Consider the following 23,141-nt stretch of genomic DNA (forward strand, 5'->3'; position numbering starts at 1 on the left):
AAAAAAAAGTGTCAAAGAAATCATCCAAGATTTTATAAAGTGTGATGTTTGACAACTCAAAAAACAATTTTTATAAAACATTTTATGTTAAATAAACTGTCATGTCATTAGTTTTCTGTTTTTTTTCTCTCTCTTTATTAGTATTATAAAAAATTATACTAAATAATCAATAATCAATTATAATATAGACACAAAAGTATCACATCAATAAAGTATCTAATCTAATATCTAATCTAATATAGAATATTCTTCCCTAGAACTTCTAAATACAACTAAATTATGATAATTCCATAAATCCGATAAATCTAACATCGTACATATTTCCTTAATATTATTTCCCGTCTTTAAATGATAACCTACCCATCTATCCAAAGTATCTTTGACAAACTTTTGTTTAACTTTCTCATTAACATTATAACAAGGAATTAAAGAGCAATTCCTGTTTCCCGTCTGTTTAACATTTCTATTAATACCTTTGCTTAATTCTTATTGATTAATATCCTCACATCTAATTTTCCATATATGTTTCCTAGCTAGTGATACAAATTCTTTGATCGCATCTTTAAAATTTCACAAAATAAACTTTTGTTATTAAACTATCACTTTTATAGCTTCGTGAAAAATTCTTCCATTAATCATTAAAGATCGTTCATTCAATATATTAAATAATTTGACGTGTAACCTATGATCAACTTTAATAACTACTTTTTTCTAATCGTTCTTTCAACTGATCGTATGCTACATTGATTAATTGAATCATTGTGACATTGTTTTCACTACAAATCCAAATATGTATCCTGTTCTATTACATCTGATACATATACTTCGTGAATAAATTTCTGGATTTCTTTTGTTTAATAAAGCTCATCGTAGGTAAAATTTCTAAGTAATTTTTAATATTAAACGCCACGCATTCATTGTTATTCTATGAAATATCTGATCTAAATTCTTTCATGATTATCTCAAATGATAATTTCCAATCTCAATATCTATTATTTTCATTCGCATCGACCTGCATATGTCTAGGGATAACCATTCCGCCTTATACCTATATTGATTTAATTTTTTCATGAATTCTCTAGGGCTCTCCTTAATCAATATTTTTCTCCAATTAGCTAAATATTCTCATATTACTTCATCGTTTATACTAATAAATATTTCTGAATTATCATTATTTTCGAGGGACATTTTACTTAACGCATCCGCCATGTCATTCCCTTAATCGTTCGAATGAGATTTAACTTTATTAATAATTGTTGTAAAATTATTATCTTTAATAAATTTATATACCAATTTCCACAAAGCTATAGATTGAATATTCCAAATTGTCCTTGTAGACCACATCAATTCTCAATTCTTCGCGATTAAATAATTGTTTCCGCGGTCATATTATCCGTGTAAATTTTAACTTTAGCCTCTGAAGTAAAACCTATAAAGATTGCCATTAACTCCAATTCCATAACATCAAAATTATTTGATATCCTTAAATATTCTTTATCTAATACTTTATTCGACGCGCTCATTTTAACCAAACCTATCGAATTTTTATTTTCTCTTTTACTCGCGTCCGTATATAAATATATCGTAATCTAATCCTTTAATAAATTTATTTTTTAATTTTCTGTTTTTCGTACTGCATTTTGTTTTTATAAAGTAAAAAAACCAACTTTGTTGATCATTAAGATCTGTGAGCCTTTTTTAATTTTTTTACTAACCCGAAGAAAAATTTGTCGTTAGATTGGAAGACAAATGATCCAAATTATCATTATAGCTTAATTCATTTTGAGTTCCCATAATACTAGTAAGAAAACATGATTGTCGTATATGCAAAATTTAGTCACGTGCATAAGTGTTCAACGTTGTACGAGATACACTAGTTATATAAGGCTGAATCATCCACAAACTAGGATTCATTTTCATTTTCTTTTATAAAAAAAGAAAAAAAAGAAAAAAAAATAATAATGGAACTATTACCAAAATTATCACAAAATTTACTTGAGATTTTAAATGATGAAGAATATTATGATATTACTATTGAAGTTGGTAATGATCCTTATATAAAAATATTTCGTGCTCATATGGTTATATTACACTATCGTTCCCCTTACTTGAGAAGAATTTTATCAACTAAGAATAAAAAGAAAAATGATGATATTTTGACACATTAAATTACCAAATATTTCTCCTGAAATTTTTCAAATAATTTTGAGGTAAGAAAAAAATTTTTATAATGATAAAAATAGTTGACGCTTTTTAATAATAATTAAATAAAATAATTTTTTTTTCTATAAATAATTATTTTTTTTTAGGTATATTTATGGTGGAAACCTTTCTTTAAATGAATATGATAATTCAGTTATAATTCAAATCCTAGTTGCCGCTAATGAACTTAGTCTTCAGGAATTAATTCCCTATTTACAATCTTTTTTGATTAAAAACAAAACAAATTGGATGGAACAAAATTTTAATTTAATATATCAAACAAGCTTTGAAAATAATTCTTTCTCTGAACTTCAAAAATATTGTACCGATTTAATGGCAAAAGAGCCAGTTAAAATATTTAACTTATTAAATTTCTCCTCAATTCCAGAAAAACTTTTGATCACAATAATTCAAAATGACAATCTTCAAATGAGTGAAATTCAAATTTGGAAATACGTTCTTAAATGGGGACTCGCACAACATCCAGAACTTCCTTCTAATGTCACAAACTATTCAAAAGACGATTTTAACACTTTAAAGAGCACCTTACAACAATTTATTCCATTTATTAATTTCGATAATTTAACGTCTAAAGAATTTTTAGATGAGGTATTTCCTTATAGAGAAATTTTACCTGAAGAATTACATGTAAATCTACTAAAAACATTTATAAGTCTTTCTGATCCTAATATCAAGCCAAGTGATAAGTCAAAACCTTGTATAACTAAGAAAGTTAACTTAGGAACTATTGATTCAAAAATTATTACATCTCAACATGCTGAATTGATATCAAAATGGATCGATAGATTAGAAATTACTGACGAGTTAACTTCTCCTTATGAATTTAAATTATTGTTTCGCGGATCCCGCGATGGATTTACACGACATAAATTTCACGAAATTTGTGACAACAAATCTCGCACAGTAACAATTATTAAAGTGAAAGATACTAATGAAATTCTTGGAGGATATAATCCAATTAAATGGGAATCGGATAATGTATGGAATATTACTAAAGATAGTTTTATATTTTCTTTTAATAATGATAGAATTGAAGATCACATTTTAAGTCGTGTAATGGATGAATGTAAAGCTCTAATAAATTCATCTATAATGGGTCCGTCATTTGGTGATGGCGATCTAACTATATTGAGATTAAATTATTATACAAGGAAAGAATATTGTCGTAGTATAAAAAGTTCTTATGAGAAATCAATTAGAAAAACCACAAATAATTTTGATGTAGAAGAATGTGAAGTGTTTCAAATAATTGATCAATAGTAAGTTATTGATCAAATTTTTATTTTTTATTTCTGTTTCAAAAAGGAAGATATAATTATTAATAACTATGCTCTAATTGATTGATTCAATGTATTTATTCCCTTTTTTTCAATAAAAATAAATAATTTGTAAAAGAATAGAAACTTTTTTAATATAAAGCAAATCAGTTGTAAAGATACACCGAAGAACAATAAATAAGAATGACTTTCTCTAAACGGTCATACTACCGAATTTGCTAAAAAAATTGATGGATAGGTGTATATTGAACATCGGATAAGTGAGGAATAATTATATTTATTCATTAGTTTTTTAATTTTTATAATTAGCACAAAAAGCTGTCACTAAAAATAGGTGTAAAAAAAGTGCCAGAGAAATCATCCAAAAAAAGATCTTATCAAACTGAATTTTTGAATTATATACGATTTTTGGGAACTCGAAAGACATAATTTGTAAAAAATATTGTGCAATTTAAACGTGCTAAATAAACTTTCATGTGTCCTTGGGTTTTTAATTTTCTGATGTAAGTTTAATTACTGCGTTATTTAATGATAAAATTACAGAAAAATTTCTTTTATGCCCAAATTTTCAGTATATAACTTATAAAAAGTAAATTACGAGTCTATTTTTTACTTATCTGAATTTGTCACGCAATTGTAACTTTATGCATTTTGAACGACAAGTTAGATTTGGAAATAAACCTTTCCAAATGATCATTCAGCAAAAGCTATCAGATCGCACTCCAAAATATACTGTACATAAAAAGGTCAGGTCAGTTAAAATTTTTTAGTCATGTACTATAAAATATTAACGTTGTATATCTGACATATTATAATTTTGATGTGACAAAAAAATTCCATCAAAAATATACACGTAACCAAAAATAGGTTCATAATTTGTATATAACATCCTTAGAGAGTATTAAAGTTATAACAGCAATTTCTTTAAAAAAAAATATAAACAGAAAGAAAACAAAAAAAAATGGTTTTTTAATAATAAAAAGAAATGAAAAGAAATGAAATAATCTTTTTAATAAAAAATGAAATTAAAACGAAAAAAAAAATACGAAAAAAACCAAAAAAAAGATAAATGTTTTTTAATGAGAAATGATCAAAAGACTTTTTTTAATTAAAAAATGGATGAATAAAAATGTTGTTTTCAATTAAAAATGGATAAAAAATATATATATTTTTTTTTAATAAAAAATGAATAAAATAATAAAATGAAAAATGAAAAAATGATCAAAAAAAAAAAAAAAAAAAAAAAGAATTTTGCTTAACTTTCTTCCTAAGTAAAATCACTTAAGCGATTTCACCTATAAACAATTTGTTAAGTGATTCGTAAATAATTTTATATATAACGAGTTTATTTGGCTAATATTTTACTCTGAATTAAAAATTCAATTAAGTATGAATTGATAATATACAATACATTGTGAAAACTGAAACAACTGATCCAAAAATCAGTATTATTGTTTTGAAAAGAAGTTCAAGATTGGTCACGAAGAAAGTTTTTTTTAAAAAAAAAAGATTAAAATTAGTTTTATGGTGATGTCTTCTGGGTGATATAATCATAAAAATATTACTAATTTTTCTAATTAAGAGAATTAAAATACGTTAAATTTTATATTCTGAATATTACCTTATTTTGGATCAAAATTTATCTATTTTTCCAATTTTTTAATTCCAACTTTTAATTATGAAGATTACTTAAATAATTTACTAATTATCTTGCTTATATTGCCAGCCTTAATAAGTATAAATTTTTATTAAGCTTTGTATATTTATATTTTATTTATGTTATATGCCTATCTCTCAAAATAATTAGCAAAAAATTCATTTTGCTGAAGCTTCTGCGCCGCATAATTTCCCTTAAATTATTTCTTCTCGTGTTGATCGTGTTGATCGTATCATATTTCGCCACAACATATACATATTGTTCCATAAATTGTGAAACCAAATTGTGAAACCGAAATTCGCTCTAAAGCCTTTATTTGGTATGATTATAATATTAAATTATTAATGACGAAAAAAGAAACATTTGATTGACAATACAGAAATTAGTTTTTAAAAAAAAATAATTTCATACGTGGAAGAATTAATTTTAAAAGAAATTCTTTCAAACATTAATAATACAATATTAGAACAATACTTAACTATTTATATAACAATTACTTTATGTATATTTACAAATATAAAATTAAATACAAAGTTCATTCGCTACGTTTCCCGTGTTACGCTAGTCGCTTTGCCAAGAAAATTTTCGATTTTATTTATTCAATACAAAAGCAATTGAAGTCACATGGCGAAATCAAATTGATCGGCATATAATTTTTCCGAACTGGAATAGACGGCTTTTCTAGCGAGGGTCCGCTCCTTATTGATTTGGACGAAGTTTTATAATGGTGTCCGCTCTTCTTTATTCTTATGAATCGTAATTCTCCTGCTTTTCATAAAATAAATAAATGACACAAATTGTTATACGCAAGTTAAATTAACGCAAGTTAAATTAAAATATTTGAATAAAAGACAATCTCGAAATCCATCAATCAATATACTACCTTGATTAGATAAGCACATCACATATGTGGTATAGAAATGTTTCTCAGTTCGATCTTGGACACGGTGAACATGAAGCTTTTCTTGACTGCAAGAAAAACAAATTTACATGAGATGTAAAATATTAAGAAAGCCGACATATAATTAATTATAATTACCCCTCTTTTTGTTCTTGGAGTTATTATAGAACTCAGTTTAATTGGCTCCTTGACATATCGAGGAACTTGCATGTTCTCTACATTTTCTCCAAAAATTCGCGAATCTGTGATAACTTTTTTACTTAGGCGGCCAGTTCTGTTGAGAAGATTCTAAAATGGTACCTTGGTCAGAAGTAAAGCAAACCAGTAAAAAACAGATAGAGGAAAAAACCTACTCTGTGAATCAAAAATTTTTTACATAAAAACACAGCAGTAATGATGTCGTCTTCTTCTTTTGGCAAATCCTGGGATGACCATTCCCATATACCATATAAGTCACCGTCAATTTGAATTAAAATATAAAATCGGATCGTCATTCCGATCACTTGAAAGAAAGGAACTGGTACAAGCTTTAATTTATTCTGAATATCCAATGGGAGAGGATTACTTCCGCTCTTTTCTATGCATTTAGTTTGAAAACTGATGTGCTGAGCTCGGGCAACCTTGATTACGTCAACAAAATCGGTGATGCTTTTCTTATGCATGATGATCCTTATGCGTTGGTCCAGTGTTCTCACCGATACCAACTTCATTGCCATTCTTCTGCAGATTTGTTTCTGTCAGTTGAAATCATATGTTTACACCAAATGTCAAGCAAAAAACTTACCCAAAAAATAAAGTCACAAGGTTTTCCGGTTCGTTCTGATGGCGATCGAGAAGTTTTTTCATCTCTATCTGCGTCAGAGTGACTTTCCCCGCTATAAAGCAAAGAATTGTTGATTACCTTGGTAAAACAGACTTACAGTAGCAGGGAGAAAATAATTAACAAGGACAGACTTACTATATAAATTTTACATTTGGAGTTTTTGAAAATGGGGTATATAGCAAACATGTATTGTATGGTTAGCTTTGTATGTATTGTATTATTAAAACTTTTTAATGTATGTAATGTATGGTGTTTTCTAATTATGTATGTATTGTATGATAAATATGGTAATTTTGATTTAATGCCACACATTTTATTTCCAAATTTAACTATTTACACATTTTTCATAATGATTGTGTACTGGCTAATACAATTCAACGCGTATTACTATAATCTTTCTTTTCTTTTTATTAAAAAATAAATATTTTTACATCTATTACTACTTTTTCATTTAAAAATAAATATTGCTATCGCGTTTTTATTACCTTTACTTTCATTTAAAAATATTTCTATTACATTTATCACTATGTCTAAAGTAAATCCTGTTATTCTTTCAGATATTGTGACTATATCTGATGATGAAACTATATCTGAAAATGAATATTCTGAATTAATGGATGAACAGGTTTGCTCTTTTATTATGTTTTTATTTTATATTAAATAAAGTCAGGTTTAGTATGACTATTTGAATATGATTTCTGGGTTTCTGAAATTTTAATATCTGTTTAGGATGCTAATGAAGATGCAGAACAGATAGCATTCTTCACAAAATACCTTTCAGTTTCAGAGGTTATACATTCAGCCTTTCCTATTGAATATCCTAAAACTTCACCACAAGGAATAGCCACAGTATTTAATGTTACTGGCTGGGCAAACCCAATGGCTTGTTTCAATGATGTAAGTATTTTTCACTATTAAAAATTTTCGCCATTAATTAATAACTTTGCTGCTTGTATTTTTGTTATTTATTAGATCCAATATTCTAATAATGGAGCGGGAGGATCAATTTCAATCCAAAATTGTCCTTATTTTGGAGTACCAGTAAAGAAAGATGTGCGAAAATGTCAAGGTATCAAACATTGTTCCTTTGCAGATCCAGATTTTATTAATGAGCAGCATAACGAAGTTGATATGGAATCAGAAATGTTTATCAAATTAAACCAACATCAGCACAATAAAAAGACTAAAACCTACACGTAAGTTTATATAATTATTTGTTTTTTAAAAAAAATTTAACATTTTTATTGCATATTATTAGATTTTTTCTTGCTGCAAAATCAACAGCTTGTAAATATAAATCTAACAATCAACTTTGCGATGGCCAAGCAAAATTAAGAAGAATTATTAAAAATGGAGGTGAAGAGTATATTATTGGATGTGACAAATGGGTTAGAAGAGAAAAATGGCATCGCTATATTAAAGTTCCAGGGGAGATTGACTTGGAATTATTACGAGATATTTTTCAAGGACGAGTTGTAAGTATTTTATATGTTTTATTATTAATTTATGTGATACTATTAATTGTAATAATGAATTTAGATTGACGAGAATAATAATGAAAATCAATGCTGCACCATAGTTTCACGTGCTTCAAGAATAAGTTCATGTGGTAAAATTAATTTTAATTAATTAATATATAAAAAAATATATATAATTATATAATGAATTTAACTAATTTATTTTATCAAGAATTTCCACATATTCAAGATGGTCAAGTTATGCGAGGAACTATAATTGAGCGAAAATGCAATGTGCAGTTCATTAAATTTATTCCATATGATTTGGCTGCATGTCCCTATATTGCATTAGTATGTATAGGTACGCACAATCATCCACCACCACCACCAGAACGCACACCAGTGGGTATTAAGGATGAGCTGCAAGCAATGATCCAAAACATTATTGCTTCGGATGATAGTGTAACTTCACGCTCAATAATAGCAGGTGATTTTCTTTAATATTTTTTAATTATATTAATAATAATTTATAACATATATTTCATTTCATTTTAAATAGGAAATAGTAGCATTTAAGCAACTTTTGATAAAGATACTTTATCAGAAGTACATGCATCACTAAACAATGTGGATAAACTCAGATCTCTTGTTGCTAAATGCTATAAAAATATGCATCCCTATGGGCAGGAAAACTTAGGAGTTATGTATAGTGTTCAGTGTAAAAAATTTGATATGCATAACTATGTGCGTCGTATCCCTTAAACTGTTTTGCAGCCAAATTTGCCTGCAATTTTGTTTTTTAATTAAAGACACTTTTAAATACCTTAAAATATTTTATTATATAAACCAATATTTATCGTAGAGTAAAAAACAGACAATAGCCTTTTCCTATTCGGTAATCTGTTGTACTCTCTGAAATATAGTGGTACAATTTTTTTTTATATTTTTTAAAATAATGTGCCCCATAGACTCCCGGTCAAATGATCATCAAAACACTTGCAAAGTATACTCTTTTTTGGTTGTGATCAACACGAAAAGTTTGCCTGCGAATTTAATATCTTAGATTTTAGATTATAGATTTAATAATAAGAATAATGAATCCTAAATCTAAGAGTTAGGGTGTCCAGGATTTCATGGTACGATGACCCAAAAAGTATGGTGTGATTTAGACAAAAAGTGTGATTTGGTGTGATTTTAATTCTGGCCAGATTTAGTGTAATTTTGGCCGGAGTTAATAATATTATAATAGCGCAAATTTTATTATTTTATTTATTTTATTTATTAACATATACAGTAAATTTAATTATTCGCTATCTAATAAATCATAATTAACATTACCACCTAAATTAAAATAAAGAAAATTGAGCATCTGAATACTTTCTTCTTTAAGTGCAATCCTTTTATCTGATAAAATGCTTTTATAGCTAGAAAAACTACGTTCAACATCTACCCCAGACACTGGTAACCAAATATATACTAAAGCTAAAGCACTAAGTTCTGGTAATAAATGTGTTTTACCTCGCCAATATACATCTAAATCTATTAATTCCTCAACTGATTCATTAAGCCCACAATAAATAGCCCATTCTTGGATTAAATTATCAGTAGAAGAATGAAGCACTTCAATAATTCCATAATCTGTCATATTATGATGTGCTATATTAGATTGAATAAATCTTGGATCAAAGCATTGTATTGCTCTAAATAATGATAAAGCTGGATGATGAGATAAGTGTTTTTCGCATTTTTCATATGCCAAAGAAAAAGCCTGAGAAAATATCATGGCAAATGATTCCTCATCACAATTTGCTTCAGCTAATATTTGATCTAATTCATTTGAAATTGGAGGAGTGCTTCTTCCTGATGAAAGAAAAGCTTGAAGGCTAACTATTCTTGAATAAACAAATGGAGCTATTGCTTTGTTTCGTATTTTAAAGAATTCCAAATCATTAACCAATCTAATTAAATTCAATAAATGATTAGTAACATTATCAATTGTATAATTACTTTGATAATTTTCTCTTACCTGCCACAATTATATGTAATAAAACAAATAAAAATTCTAACATATAAAATATGATTTTGGTGTTGACAAAAAGTATTAAGGTATTGAATAGCTTTTGAATCATGATTAATAGAATATTCTGCATTAATAAATGTAATAACATGAGGATATAAAGGTTTAATCCAATGTAAAAATGAGAACCATGAATTCCATCGTGTCTTTACTGGTAATAGTGCTAAAGTAGGAGATTCAATATTATTTTGTGATAAATGTTCCTTCCAACGAATTTTTCTTTGTGAATTATAAACAAATATTGTTTTAAAATTCGCAACCAATCTATCAACTAATTCAAATTTTTTAAAATCAACCCATGTTTCCCCAATCAAATTAAGAATATGTGCTAAGCAGCAATTATGTTTCATTCTTGGTAAAAAAGGAGATAAATGTGAATATGCCAATTTCATATAAGAAGCATTATCAGATATAAAAAAAATAATATTTTTGTAAGGAATTTTGTAAAAATGAAGTGTATCCATGACAAATTGGGAAATAGATGAAGCATTTACAATAGATAAAAATTCAGTCCTAGCCAATTTAGTTTGATTATCAAAACTAAATAAAAGATTAACAGCATGACGACCACAACGATCTGTTGTTTCATCAATTGTTATACAAATAATCTTATCAATAATACTATTCTTTAAGTTCTGAAGTTCTATTTCATATGATAATGGAAGATATTTCTCACGAAGCTGATTTGCTCCAGTAATTAACCCTCCTAAAAATATAATTAATTCATTAATTAATTATTGAATTAAAATATTACATAAATTAAAAAATTACATACCATTTTTACAATATTTCATCAAAAATGGTTTGAGTTTTTCAATCTTTTCTAATGGAATATCTGCAAAAGTGAATGCTTCAACAACTTCAATATTAATTTTTTCTCTTTCATTCAAAGTATTTCCAGTTAATGAAGGTATGGTTCTTTGAATTAAATAATTAGAATTATTTGCATTTTTTTTATTATTTTCATGTTTTAAAGTTTGAAGATGTTTATTGATAATGGATTTTATTTCATAGTCAACTTTTATATTACAAAATCGACACCACAATACACTGCCTTGAAGAATATAATTTTCTCGATATATGGAACTTTGAGATAAACGTACATGAGCGCTAACCATCTTTGTAAAAAGTTGATTATATTGTACGAAAAAAAAATAGATCGATTTATAAGATCTACAGCCAATCAAATCTAATTTACTGCGGAAAGTGTGAAAAATGTGAAATTTTGCCAAAAAATGCGGTCACACCAAAAATGTGAAAAAATGGCAAAAAATGCGAAAAAAGTGTGATCGCTCCATCCTGGACACCCTAGCACGAGTAATTTATGTAATATTGTAATTATTTAAGCCACATCATCCGAATCTTTCCTTTTTTTATATAGTTAATATATAAAAATTTATATTATATCGTAAACAACTTATATATTTGGAAATAATTTATATTTTGATTAATTGTTTTTATACCAGTTTTTTTACATGAATTTATTCGATTTATTTATTTATGTAAATGTAAAAATTATGAAATTATGAAATTTGATTGAGTAAATGAGTAAAAAAAAAGAGATAGGAAACAAATAAAGATCAGTTTTTTTTCTTTGATTTAAATTATTTTTTTTATGAATAAATAAATTTTATACTGGAAAATATATTGATTGATTGAGTAATGTGTAAAATTTTTATGAAGAAAAAATAATTTTTACAAAATATATTTTTCGTAATAATTTTCGTAATAAGTTAATTTTGAGTAACGCGTAAAATTTTTATGAAAAAAATAAATTTTATATTGCAGTAATATATGGGTTTATTTATTTTTACATAAATTGACAAATTTTATATTATATAATACAGTATATATTGAGTAATACGTAAAATTTTCTTTATTTTATTTTTTGTAAATATTGCATAATACATTGAGTAATTTTTTATATATGAAGATAATGAAGAAAATTTTTTTGATTTGTTGAATAAATTGATAAATTATATTGGTATAAAATTGAATAAATTGATAAATTTATATTGGGTATAAAATAAAATTTTTTTTTTGTGTAAGTAAATATTGCGTAATACGCGTAGAGTAACCCGAAATTTATTTATTTTTTTTTTAAAATGAAAAAAAATATATATAGCCCATCGGTTCATAAGGAGGGAGGGTGGGCGTTATACTCTTAGTAGGGTGTCCAGGATGGAGCGATCACACTTTTTTCGCATTTTTTGCCATTTTTTCACATTTTTGGTGTGACCGCATTTTTTGGCAAAATTTCACATTTTTCACACTTTCCGCAGTAAATTAGATTTGATTGGCTGTAGATCTTATAAATCGATCTATTTTTTTTTCGTACAATATAATCAACTTTTTACAAAGATGGTTAGCGCTCATGTACGTTTATCTCAAAGTTCCATATATCGAGAAAATTATATTCTTCAAGGCAGTGTATTGTGGTGTCGATTTTGTAATATAAAAGTTGACCATGAAATAAAATCCATTATCAATAAACATCTTCAAACTTTAAAACATGAAAATAATAAAAAAAAATGCAAATAATTCTAATTATTTAATTCAAAGAACCATACCTTCATTAACTGGAAATACTTTGAATGAAAGAGAAAAAATTAATATTGAAGTTGTTGAAGCATTCACTTTTGCAGATATTCCATTAGAAAAGATTGAAAAACTCAAACCATTTTTGATGAAATATTGTAAAAATGGTATGTAATTTTTTAATTTATGTAATATTTTAATTCAATAATTAATTAATGAATTAATTATATTTTTAGGAGGGTTAATTACTGGAGCAAATCAGCTTCGTGAGAAATATCTTCCATTATCATATGAAATAGAACTTCAGAACTTAAAGAATAGTATTATTGATAAGATTATTTGTATAACAATTGATGAAACAACAGATCGTTGTGGTCGTCATGCTGTTAATCTTTTATTTAGTTTTGATAATCAAACTAAATTGGCTAGGACTGAATTTTTATCTATTGTAAATGCTTCATCTATTTCCCAATTTGTCATGGATACACTTCATTTTTACAAAATTCCTTACAAAAATATTATTTTTTTTATATCTGATAATGCTTCTTATATGAAATTGGCATATTCACATTTATCTCCTTTTTTACCAAGAATGAAACATAATTGCTGCTTAGCACATATTCTTAATTTGATTGGGGAAACATGGGTTGATTTTAAAAAATTTGAATTAGTTGATAGATTGGTTGCGAATTTTAAAACAATATTTGTTTATAATTCACAAAGAAAAATTCGTTGGAAGGAACATTTATCACAAAATAATATTGAATCTCCTACTTTAGCACTATTACCAGTAAAGACACGATGGAATTCATGGTTCTCATTTTTACATTGGATTAAACCTTTATATCCTCATGTTATTACATTTATTAATGCAGAATATTCTATTAATCATGATTCAAAAGCTATTCAATACCTTAATACTTTTTGTCAACACCAAAATCATATTTTATATGTTAGAATTTTTATTTGTTTTATTACATATAATTGTGGCAGGTAAGAGAAAATTATCAAAGTAATTATACAATTGATAATGTTACTAATCATTTATTGAATTTAATTAGATTGGTTAATGATTTGGAATTCTTTAAAATACGAAACAAAGCAATAGCTCCATTTGTTTATTCAAGAATAGTTAGCCTTCAAGCTTTTCTTTCATCAGGAAGAAGCACTCCTCCAATTTCAAATGAATTAGATCAAATATTAGCTGAAGCAAATTGTGATGAGGAATCATTTGCCATGATATTTTCTCAGGCTTTTTCTTTGGCATATGAAAAATGCGAAAAACACTTATCTCATCATCCAGCTTTATCATTATTTAGAGCAATACAATGCTTTGATCCAAGATTTATTCAATCTAATATAGCACATCATAATATGACAGATTATGGAATTATTGAAGTGCTTCATTCTCCTACTGATAATTTAATCCAAGAATGGGCTATTTATTGTGGGCTTAATGAATCAGTTGAGGAATTAATAGATTTAGATGTATATTGGCGAGGTAAAACACATTTATTACCAGAACTTAGTGCTTTAACTTTAGTATATATTTGGTTACCAGTGTCTGGGGTAGATGTTGAACGTAGTTTTTCTAGCTATAAAAGCATTTTATCAGATAAAAGGATTGCACTTAAAGAAGAAAGTATTCAGATGCTCAATTTTCTTTATTTTAATTTAGGTGGTAATGTTAATTATGATTTATTAGATAGCGAATAATTAAATTTACTGTATATGTTAATAAATAAAATAAATAAAATAATAAAATTTGCGCTATTATAATATTATTAACTCCGGCCAAAATTACACTAAATCTGGCCAGAATTAAAATCACACCAAATCACACTTTTTGTCTAAATCACACCATACTTTTTGGGTCATCGTACCATGAAATCCTGGACACCCTAACTCGTGCTTCTAAAAAAAAAAAATCCTAAAATAGGTTTTTTTGCGGCGATCAGACTCTTTTATTTTATCGAAAAAAAAAAATACATCTTTAGTTAATCAAATCAAATAAAAATTTTTTTTAAAAAAAATGAATCTTTATTCTGGAGTGCAAGAATGATTATTAAAAAGAATCCACTCTTTATCATATTTTTTTTAAAAACTTTAATAAAAGAATTCCTTATATTTTAATTAAACCATTTTTTTTAAGTCTTTTTTTTAATTTTTTTAAATAAAAAAAAATTTCATGTCGTAAATTCATACACTTTACATTTTTTTTTCTTCAAATTAAAATCCAATTATCATTTCATCTATTGAATATTCGTATATAAATACTCTGATATTTTTTTTTACTTAAAAAAAAACGTATATTTATATTTTTCAAATATACAGTTTTATTCTCAAAAAAAAAAAAAATTACAATATCTTATCTACCTTCTATAGAGCTCCGAACGGGTTGGGTAGGGTCGGGTAATTGACTTAACCCGACCCGAGGGGGAGTCACGAATTTGATGACCCGACCCGAATATCATGGGTCAGTTCGGGTACCCGACCCGACCCGTTGACCCGATATTTTGGATCAAAAAAAAACGTTTCAGCGTTTTTTATATATCAAATTATAAGAAAAAACTCTAAACGTTTTTTTTTTACAATTATTTTGTGGAAAAGAATGTTTCGGCATTTTTCTTACATATTAGATTACGCCAAAACATTTTTTATATCGGGTCAGGTCGGGTACCCAACCCAACCCGTTGATGTTTAAAAAAAAAAATGTTTTTTTGATTCATTTAATGAAAAACGTCGGGTCGGCTTTTTTCATTAAAAAAACGTTTTTTTTTTGATTTATTTAATGAAATAACGTCGGGTTATACGTTTTTTCATTAAAAAAACATTTTTTTTTTATTCATTTAATGAAATAACGTCAGGTTCGGCGTTTTTTCATTTAAAAAACGTTTTTTTTTTATTCATTTAATGAAATAACGTCGGATTCGGCGTTTTTCATTAAAAAACGTTTTTTTATTCATTTAATGAAATAACGTCGGATTCGGCGTTTTTCATTAAAAAAACGTTTTTTTTATTTATTTAATGAAATAACGTCGGGTTCGGCGTTTTTTCATTAAAAAACGTTTTTTTCATTTATTTAATGAAATAACGTCGGTTTCGGCGTTTTTTCATTAAAAAACGTTTTTTTTGATTTATTTAATGAAATAACGTCGGGTTCGGCGTTTTTTCATTAAAAAAAGACGTTTATTATTATTATTTTTATGAACAAACGTCGGATTTGGGTCAAAAAAAACGGGTTGGCATTTTTTATATATAAAAAATGCTGAAACGTCTTTTATTGACCCAAAATATATCGGGTCAACGGGTCGGGTCAGGTACCCGACTTGTGACTGACCCGACCCGAGGTCGGGTCATTAAATTTGCTACCCGACCCGAATTTTTCGGGTCAACCCGTCGGGTCACCCGGGTTGACCTGACCCTTGTTCGAGCTCTAACCTTCTATATCTCTAATGCCAGCAAAGTTGAGTACAATATGCTACATTCACAATTCAACCCAGAGGTTAACAAAGGAATATAGCATAAAAGAAATAACTGGAATATCCAGACTGAGTGATAAAGACCCAACCAAAATCATATATCTAAAAATTAAAGCGTTTGTTCCATTGGATAAAGAAATTGATACACAAATCGAAGAATTTGAAAATGGCCAGGTAATTTACTTGAGAGGTAAATTAATTGCCTGCAATGGATGGTACATGGTATGTTATTTATTTTTAGTTCAAAAAACAAAAATTAAAATAAAATAAAAATTAGTATCAAATTATTAATTTTGAAAAAATTGAATCAATAGGTCAACGCTACATCCATTAAACCTATGCCAAGTCTTGATTTTGATATGATGCCAGCTGTAGGTATAAACATAATGGTGACGGGTTTGACCACTCAAACTGTTAAAAATGTAGATGGCGAATCTGTTCTTGACTTTCACGTGAAAGAAAATCTTGGAGATAGAGAACCAAAGGATTTTTGGTTAGAGATGAGACATAATTCAAATATTAATTATTTGGCCAATAAAACTAATTCTATCAATCAAACCATGAGATCTACGATGGCAATTTTATCAGGCCTACTCTATTATCAAGAATCCATCATAGATACCAGCACAACTGAAGAGTCTATACTTGGGAAACATATCTTGAAATTAGATGATATATCACTAATTTTTAGCAACTGACCTAATATGTCTGCTCAATCCATTAATCTACCATGGTTGAACCAAGAGTCAACAAGTTCAAGAAACACACCTCGTACACCAAGAGGATCTACACCACATTCAAAAAGAGGTCGTGTTACACTTTCACAACTATCTCCCACCAGGAAGACTCGAAGCCAATCACTAGCATCTGCATTACAAGAAAACCCCCTTCCAACCATGACCAAAAACGAAACCTCTAGTGAAACTTAAATAATAAAATTTATTTTCTTATTTTTTTTTAAAAATATATATATATATTTTTTTAACCATATAATTCCTAAGCATAAAAAAGTCAATAATAAACAAAAAAGGTATCGGAGATTGCATAAAACTTATTTTCCTTTATTAAATATATAAAATTTTTCACATTAATTTTTAATTTATTGTATTTTTTTTTATAAAATTAAAACAATACATCAAATGAAACAATTTATTTTTTCTTCATTATTCTAATGATGATTTACAACATTTATGATAATCTCGTATAAACAAATGCATCCTTACATTTCTAAAATTTACGAACTTTAATTATTTTAATATTAAAATTCAAATATAAATAATATGCTCTGATCCCTGATCATTGATCCCGTGATGCTATTAATTAATACGCTCGAATTTGTCCCGTATTCTGTGGTGGGTACTGAAACAAAAAAAATACTGGCTAGTTTTCTATAGTATTTTCTAAGTAAAAATCGAAAAAAAAGTTCAATTTGGATAATGATTTTTCAAAAGTAAATGATCGACAAATTATAACAAATAGTAGCTAAATTTTTTAAATTGAAATATCTTTTTATCTATTAACCCTAGAAATATAAAATTACCACCATTTGATGCGTCTCAATAAGAAGAATCTAATAGAAATAAAAATTGTCCTTCTACAAATATTATGTGACAGGATAACTTATAAAATCTAAAAATTTATAAATTAATATAACATTTTATCTATCAATTTTAGAGTTATGATTTTATTACCATTAAATGCGCCTTAATAAGAGGAATCTAACAAATATAATTTCATCTTTCTATGATCACTAGATCTTAAGATATTTTAAAAATTCAAAAATTTTTAAAATTAATTTTAACCCCTACAGTTTAAGGGATAGGTAAGTATTAGTATATGTTGTACTTTACTGGAATTTTTTACATACTGTATAATTATAATTTATTATTAATTATTTTTTATAGAGCAATTTAAAGATGGCCAAACTTTAATTTTATGCATGCTTGATTTCCAAGCAAAAGCATTGCAAAATTTAAAGTGTTTTCAAATTGATTTAACATTCAAGAGAGTGCATGGGGATATTAACAAATTTGAAATCAATTCATATGATGAAACTCACAAATTAAGTAAATATTTTAATTATAAATTCGTTACTTATCTTTCTATTACAAAAAATTAACTTTATACTTTTTTAGTTTTATCCTATTGTCGTATTTATACCAATATATTTACAGCTGATGCATACCAACGCCTATTCACTCAACTTTTTGAGGTGGTTGAAAATTTAAGTGAAATACCAGTAAAATTTTATCACATTGATGGTACAGGTTGGGAATGCATTCTTGGAGACCTTGACGCAGGTCAAGCAAAAGGATTAGGATTGGCTTTAGCAAAAAGAGACCCTAGCAAAAACTGGGAAGAACATCTAACATACATTTTTAAATCATGCTTGGTCCATTTTAATCGGTAAAAAATTTTTAAATTATAAACTTTGATATATAAAAATTTAACATATTAATACATTTTATTTTTAGTAATTTGATAGCTAAAAAATTTGATAATGAAGTATATCTATTAGCAAAATCCATTCCAACTAAATCTAGTGCTGAAGAAGTTTATGGATGTTTTAAAAAATTAGAATCATATAATAATCAACGTATAATGGGTAAATAATATTAATATAATTCATAAAAATTTAATTTTTTTAGTTTCATAATTTAATAATATTAAATACTCATATAATAGATTGGACTCAATATTATCGTCAACCCTATGTTTTGGCATCTTTAAATAAGCACATCTCAAATATGGAAAATGAAATTTGGGATCACCATGGAAATAATACTAATGTAGCTAAAGCAGCGCATGCTCAAGCCAACCGTGAGGGAAAGCAATTGAAACTTATTACAGCAATTATGAGGTTAGTGTTAATTATTATCATATATTTCAACTAGCATATTTTTTTAATTTTTAAATTCTTTTTAGAGGCAGACGGCTTGATGAAAGACTCTTTAAGACAGCTGAAATTAATGACAAATTTGGGATTCCATATACTAGAAGGGATAAAAGTGAGATTAAACGGAAGGCAAAAGCTATGACACGAAAAGGTAAATAATAATAATAAATATAATTTAACCATTTATTCTAAAAATTAATATTAATTCAATAGATACTAATAAAAGAAGTCAAAAGGAGACTTCTAATAAGGAATTAAAAAGTAAGCTTATCAATATAATATTCTTGTTTATTTATTAATTAATCATTTAATTTCTTTTAATTATATTAGAAAAAGTACCATTACAGGATGTAACTAATAGAGAGAAGCTGGAAAAAAAGGGAAAAAGAAAGGCGTCCACAAGTGAAAATACCTCAAAAGCCAAAAGAAGTAGAATTGATATTAATGAAAGTGATAGTGAACGAGAAATTTCAAAATTAGAAATAGAAGAACGTAAGATGAAATTGGCAGAAAGACGTACAGCAGATCGTAAAGCCCAAGCAGAAATCGAAAAACTAGAATTGGAAAATCTTAAATTGCGCAAAGAACTTAATCTTGACTAATGTAATATTGAATATTATAGGCTTTTTTATCATATCTATATAATCTATATAAATAAATTTAATTCCTTATGAGTGAATATTGTCATATCTTTGTAAATGTCTGTGTTATCACTAGAATTACATTAAAAAATATTAATTTTATTTATAATACTTCAAATTTTTTTTTTTTGCAAATCCTAATCTTATGTATGGCGAAAATAAGTATGCCATACATAGCATACGTTCATTTTTAATATCCATACATGTATAGATACAATAAAAGCATACATAAGCATACAATACATACAACGTCAAGCATACATTACATGTTTTATAATCACCTTTGAAAATGGTCCAATGAGATGCATATCAACAGTCCTTTCTATATGGGAGTATCCGCCGTACGTACGTATCCATTCGTTACTATAACGATAATGTTAAATGAGAAAGAGTATTGACAGGAGTAATCGAAGATTATGATTAAAAAAACTTACAAAGAGTCTAAACACTCTCCAATATATTGCGCGTCTTTGTCATATATGTCCACCTTGTCCGTGTTAATACGGAGTAAGGAACAAACGCCTTTGATTCCGTGAGCCCGCTTTTCTTTACATAATTTTTTTAAACTGAAAGTATTTGATTCAAGTACTTCCAATAGTGCCAAGGTAGATGAACTCAACTTCGATCCTTTATTTACGAACTCGGTGGTTACTTTTTGAAGTCTTAGAACTTCGGCTGGGGGAAGAAGTTCTTTTGCACGAGGATGTTTAGGGCACGGTGAGACATTTTCTACCCTAAGATCAATAATACCCCAGCATAACGGCCTATAATTACGTGTTAGTGAAGGATTCAAAAAATACAAAAGAACTAGTTGATACATACATCGTCTGACAAGCAATATTATTTTCTTGTGCAATGCTAATTTCTGTTATCGCCTTGTCATAGAGCATGGATTGATCATTGACATCTGGGGACGATCGCTTTCGGGCATTCTAGAACAATGAAGAAAAAGAATTAAGAAAAGTCCTCATTATATAATTGATCGTAATTTAAGGATTACCTCTTCCTGATTTTCATGTTTTCTTTTCTTTGATTTTTTATTTTCGTAAATTCCGTTGTTTACCCCTATTACAGAGCTATCCACAATTTTTGGTTTGTGAAAATGGAATGAGGGTCCACTAATCCTTCTAGCCGGCTTACACTCTTTCTTCCACTCTCGTGCCCTTTGGCGGTCAGGTCGAAATCCCTAAAATGAAAGACTGAGAAATATTAGTAATATTCTTGAATAGTCTTTAACAATTATCTCTGATTTCATCCCATCAGGTCAACAAAAAGTCTTGAACATCAGGCAAAAGAACCGAAAAGGTCGCCCGTGCCCTAATGGGACCAAAGCCAGGTCGACAAGAAGTCTTGAACATCAGGCAAAAGAACCGAAAAGGTCGCCCGTGCCCCGACTTTAGTTTTATAGCTCAACAAAAAGTCTTGAATGGCGAAGAAACGAGAAGTTTTCGTGCCACGCTACTTGTTCCTATTAAAATAAAAAAAAAGTTCTTTACTTGCCTCCTTGTACTTGTCAATAAGCGTAAGCGCTCTTTCGCGTTGTTTTCCTCGCTTATAATTGGCTAGGTTATTAAGTGATTTAATATATACGTCTATCTTTTTTTCGAAGGGCTCTTCGCTAGACTCCTCCAAAAAATCAACAATATCCCATTTCGAAGATTCTCGGCTTAAAAAGTATCGGTGGATTTTTTTATCAGACATGGTTAAAGAAAGAAAAATTTTGGGACAAGATCAATAAACGCGTAAGCAAAAATTATTATATCGTACAAACCACTTGGTTACACGGAATCATATATGTAAATTGGCTTTTGTGTCCCCTGTCTGCTGACCGGTAAGATCATTCCCTAATTATTAGGGTGCTTGAATTTTTAGTCACGTGTATATTACAGTCAGACCTCTATAATTGCACTCATACCCTCTCTAAATGCACCCTCTGGTTCGGTCCCAAGCTTATATGATCTCTAATTATTTTACCTTTATAAATGCACACCCTCTTTAAATGCACTATTTTGAAAATTATGCATATGGTCCCAAGGGGTGTGCAATTATGGAGGTCTGACTGTAGTATGAACAAAATTTATCATTGATTTTTCTAATACATAGCTAGAGGTAGCAATTGAAATTTATGCTGCTATCAAAGAGGGGGGAGTACGCGGTCCTAGGCCATTTAATGCAAGTCCCAGCATCAAAGTTATTTCTTTGTTTTGCTTTCTGAATAATTTCGTTTCTACATCTATTACTAATTACAAGATTCTCTCCCCATAATCTTTCTCTACACTAAATTACATCTCTTATATCTACAGAATTTTCGTCTATTTATATCGCTCTCACTCACACAGGCTATGTAGTAGATCATTTCCCACAAGAGAACACCGAGATGAAATGATTTCGAATCTATAGGAAGATTAGCAATGAGATAAAAAAAAAATAAAACAAGGTGAGGGCTTCCGATTCACACTTGTCGCTATAATCAACAATATTCCACACCGCTTCATATTCAAGAAATTTGTTACTTAGTGCGTTATAATAAAGTTGTTTCGATTTTTTTATCGCTAGAACAATACTACGCCAAGCATCAAGAATTCGGATGCCATTGCCAGAAAATATATTTGGTATATTGCGTAGTATTTCATTGTGCCAATGATACAACATGCTGGCGATCATGATCACGATTTTCTCGGCGAATGCAAGAATGGTGATACATCCTTGAACTCGAAAAATTATTAGCATCGTGAAGACGTGAATCCAGAATCAAGTCGAGAAATCAAACCAACATACCCTTATTATTACTTTGTGGATTATATGAGTTTGTTTGATTGTTGATATCGATGATTTAAAATAATGGTAAATTTGATCAGTTTGAATTTTTCGTTTGATTTTGTTTTACTGCACAAGGCAGATAAAAGGATTCACTAACCGGGACATCATCTTATTATATAATTCCAGGATGATCTTGGAATACACTTTTGGAGGAAATTGCGTTAATATGATCGCATCACAAAAATCTTGATCAACAGATCCATTTAAAATTATAATAAAAAAACTTTATACCATCGATATACAAGAATCAACAGGGAGGTCTTTTTGTTATACATAAAGCTTTGACATGCAATTACTTCAATTACTTGTTCTCGCGATACTGATGTTTATCAAGTTCAGGTTGCATATT

At 27.8% G+C, this 23,141-nt stretch overlaps 7 protein-coding genes across 8 annotated transcripts; 5 read left to right on the top strand and 2 right to left on the bottom strand.

The window, feature by feature from the left end:
- Nucleotides 1-1,961: 1,961 nt before the first annotated feature.
- Nucleotides 1,962-3,483, top strand: OCT59_008398 (uncharacterized protein; the record flags this gene model as incomplete). Its single annotated transcript, XM_066142430.1, has 2 exons — nt 1,962-2,043; nt 2,357-3,483. 2 exons carry the CDS (start codon nt 1,962-1,964, stop codon nt 3,481-3,483), a joined length of 1,209 nt encoding a protein of 402 aa, XP_065999313.1.
- A 2,601-nt stretch (nt 3,484-6,084) lies between these two features.
- On the bottom strand, nt 6,085-6,774 carry OCT59_008399 (uncharacterized protein; the record flags this gene model as incomplete). Its single annotated transcript, XM_025327228.2, has 3 exons — nt 6,085-6,126; nt 6,197-6,346; nt 6,412-6,774. The coding sequence occupies 3 exons, from the start codon at nt 6,772-6,774 to the stop codon at nt 6,085-6,087; spliced, it is 555 nt and encodes a 184-aa protein (XP_025172364.2).
- Nucleotides 6,775-7,407: 633 nt separating this feature from the next.
- Nucleotides 7,408-8,914, top strand: OCT59_008400 (uncharacterized protein; the record flags this gene model as incomplete). The annotated part of the gene is made up of 7 exons (XM_025327229.2): nt 7,408-7,506; nt 7,611-7,778; nt 7,854-8,077; nt 8,140-8,356; nt 8,421-8,490; nt 8,571-8,825; nt 8,898-8,914. 7 exons carry the CDS (start codon nt 7,408-7,410, stop codon nt 8,912-8,914), a joined length of 1,050 nt encoding a protein of 349 aa, XP_025172365.2.
- Nucleotides 8,915-16,408: 7,494 nt separating this feature from the next.
- Nucleotides 16,409-17,133, top strand: OCT59_008401 (uncharacterized protein; the record flags this gene model as incomplete). Its single annotated transcript, XM_066142432.1, has 2 exons — nt 16,409-16,657; nt 16,750-17,133. The coding sequence occupies 2 exons, from the start codon at nt 16,409-16,411 to the stop codon at nt 17,131-17,133; spliced, it is 633 nt and encodes a 210-aa protein (XP_065999314.1).
- A 6-nt stretch (nt 17,134-17,139) lies between these two features.
- On the top strand, nt 17,140-17,364 carry OCT59_008402 (uncharacterized protein; the record flags this gene model as incomplete). Its single annotated transcript, XM_025320015.2, has 1 exon — nt 17,140-17,364. The coding sequence occupies one exon, from the start codon at nt 17,140-17,142 to the stop codon at nt 17,362-17,364; it is 225 nt and encodes a 74-aa protein (XP_025172366.2).
- Nucleotides 17,365-18,374: 1,010 nt separating this feature from the next.
- OCT59_008403 (uncharacterized protein) lies at nt 18,375-19,933 on the top strand (the record flags this gene model as incomplete). The annotated part of the gene is made up of 7 exons (XM_066142433.1): nt 18,375-18,501; nt 18,571-18,841; nt 18,910-19,040; nt 19,121-19,295; nt 19,361-19,482; nt 19,545-19,592; nt 19,662-19,933. The coding sequence occupies 7 exons, from the start codon at nt 18,375-18,377 to the stop codon at nt 19,931-19,933; spliced, it is 1,146 nt and encodes a 381-aa protein (XP_065999315.1).
- OCT59_008404 (uncharacterized protein) lies at nt 19,602-21,699 on the bottom strand. Of its 2 annotated transcripts, XM_066142434.1 has the most exons (6): nt 21,473-21,699; nt 20,973-21,158; nt 20,795-20,904; nt 20,407-20,736; nt 20,254-20,335; nt 19,602-20,044 (listed from the first exon to the last, which is right to left on the bottom strand). In XM_066142434.1, exons 1-6 carry the CDS (start codon nt 21,671-21,673, stop codon nt 20,042-20,044), a joined length of 912 nt encoding a protein of 303 aa, XP_065999316.1. In that variant the 5' UTR covers nt 21,674-21,699; the 3' UTR covers nt 19,602-20,041. The 2 variants fall into 2 exon arrangements, with proteins under 2 accessions (XP_065999316.1, XP_025172368.1); XM_025320016.2 differs by lacking the exon at nt 19,602-20,044 and having other exon boundaries at nt 20,103-20,335.
- Nucleotides 21,700-23,141: the final 1,442 nt, after the last annotated feature.

Source organism: Rhizophagus irregularis, chromosome 16, assembly GCF_026210795.1.
Source record: "Rhizophagus irregularis chromosome 16, complete sequence".
NCBI classification, from domain to species: Eukaryota; Fungi; Glomeromycota; class Glomeromycetes; order Glomerales; family Glomeraceae; genus Rhizophagus; species Rhizophagus irregularis.

Bases quoted from the DNA above. Each gene is read 5' to 3' on its own strand.
- OCT59_008404 (XM_025320016.2), bottom strand. From the start codon at position 21,673: ATGTCTGATAAAAAAATCCACCGATACTTTTTAAGCCGAGAATCTTCG. The intron at 21,159-21,472 runs GCAAGTAAAGAA...CTTTCATTTTAG, and splicing joins TTATTGACAAGTACAAGGAG to GGATTTCGACCTGACCGCCA. The intron at 20,336-20,406 runs GTAAGTTTTTTT...TTATCGTTATAG, and splicing joins GGAGAGTGTTTAGACTCTTT to TAACGAATGGATACGTACGT.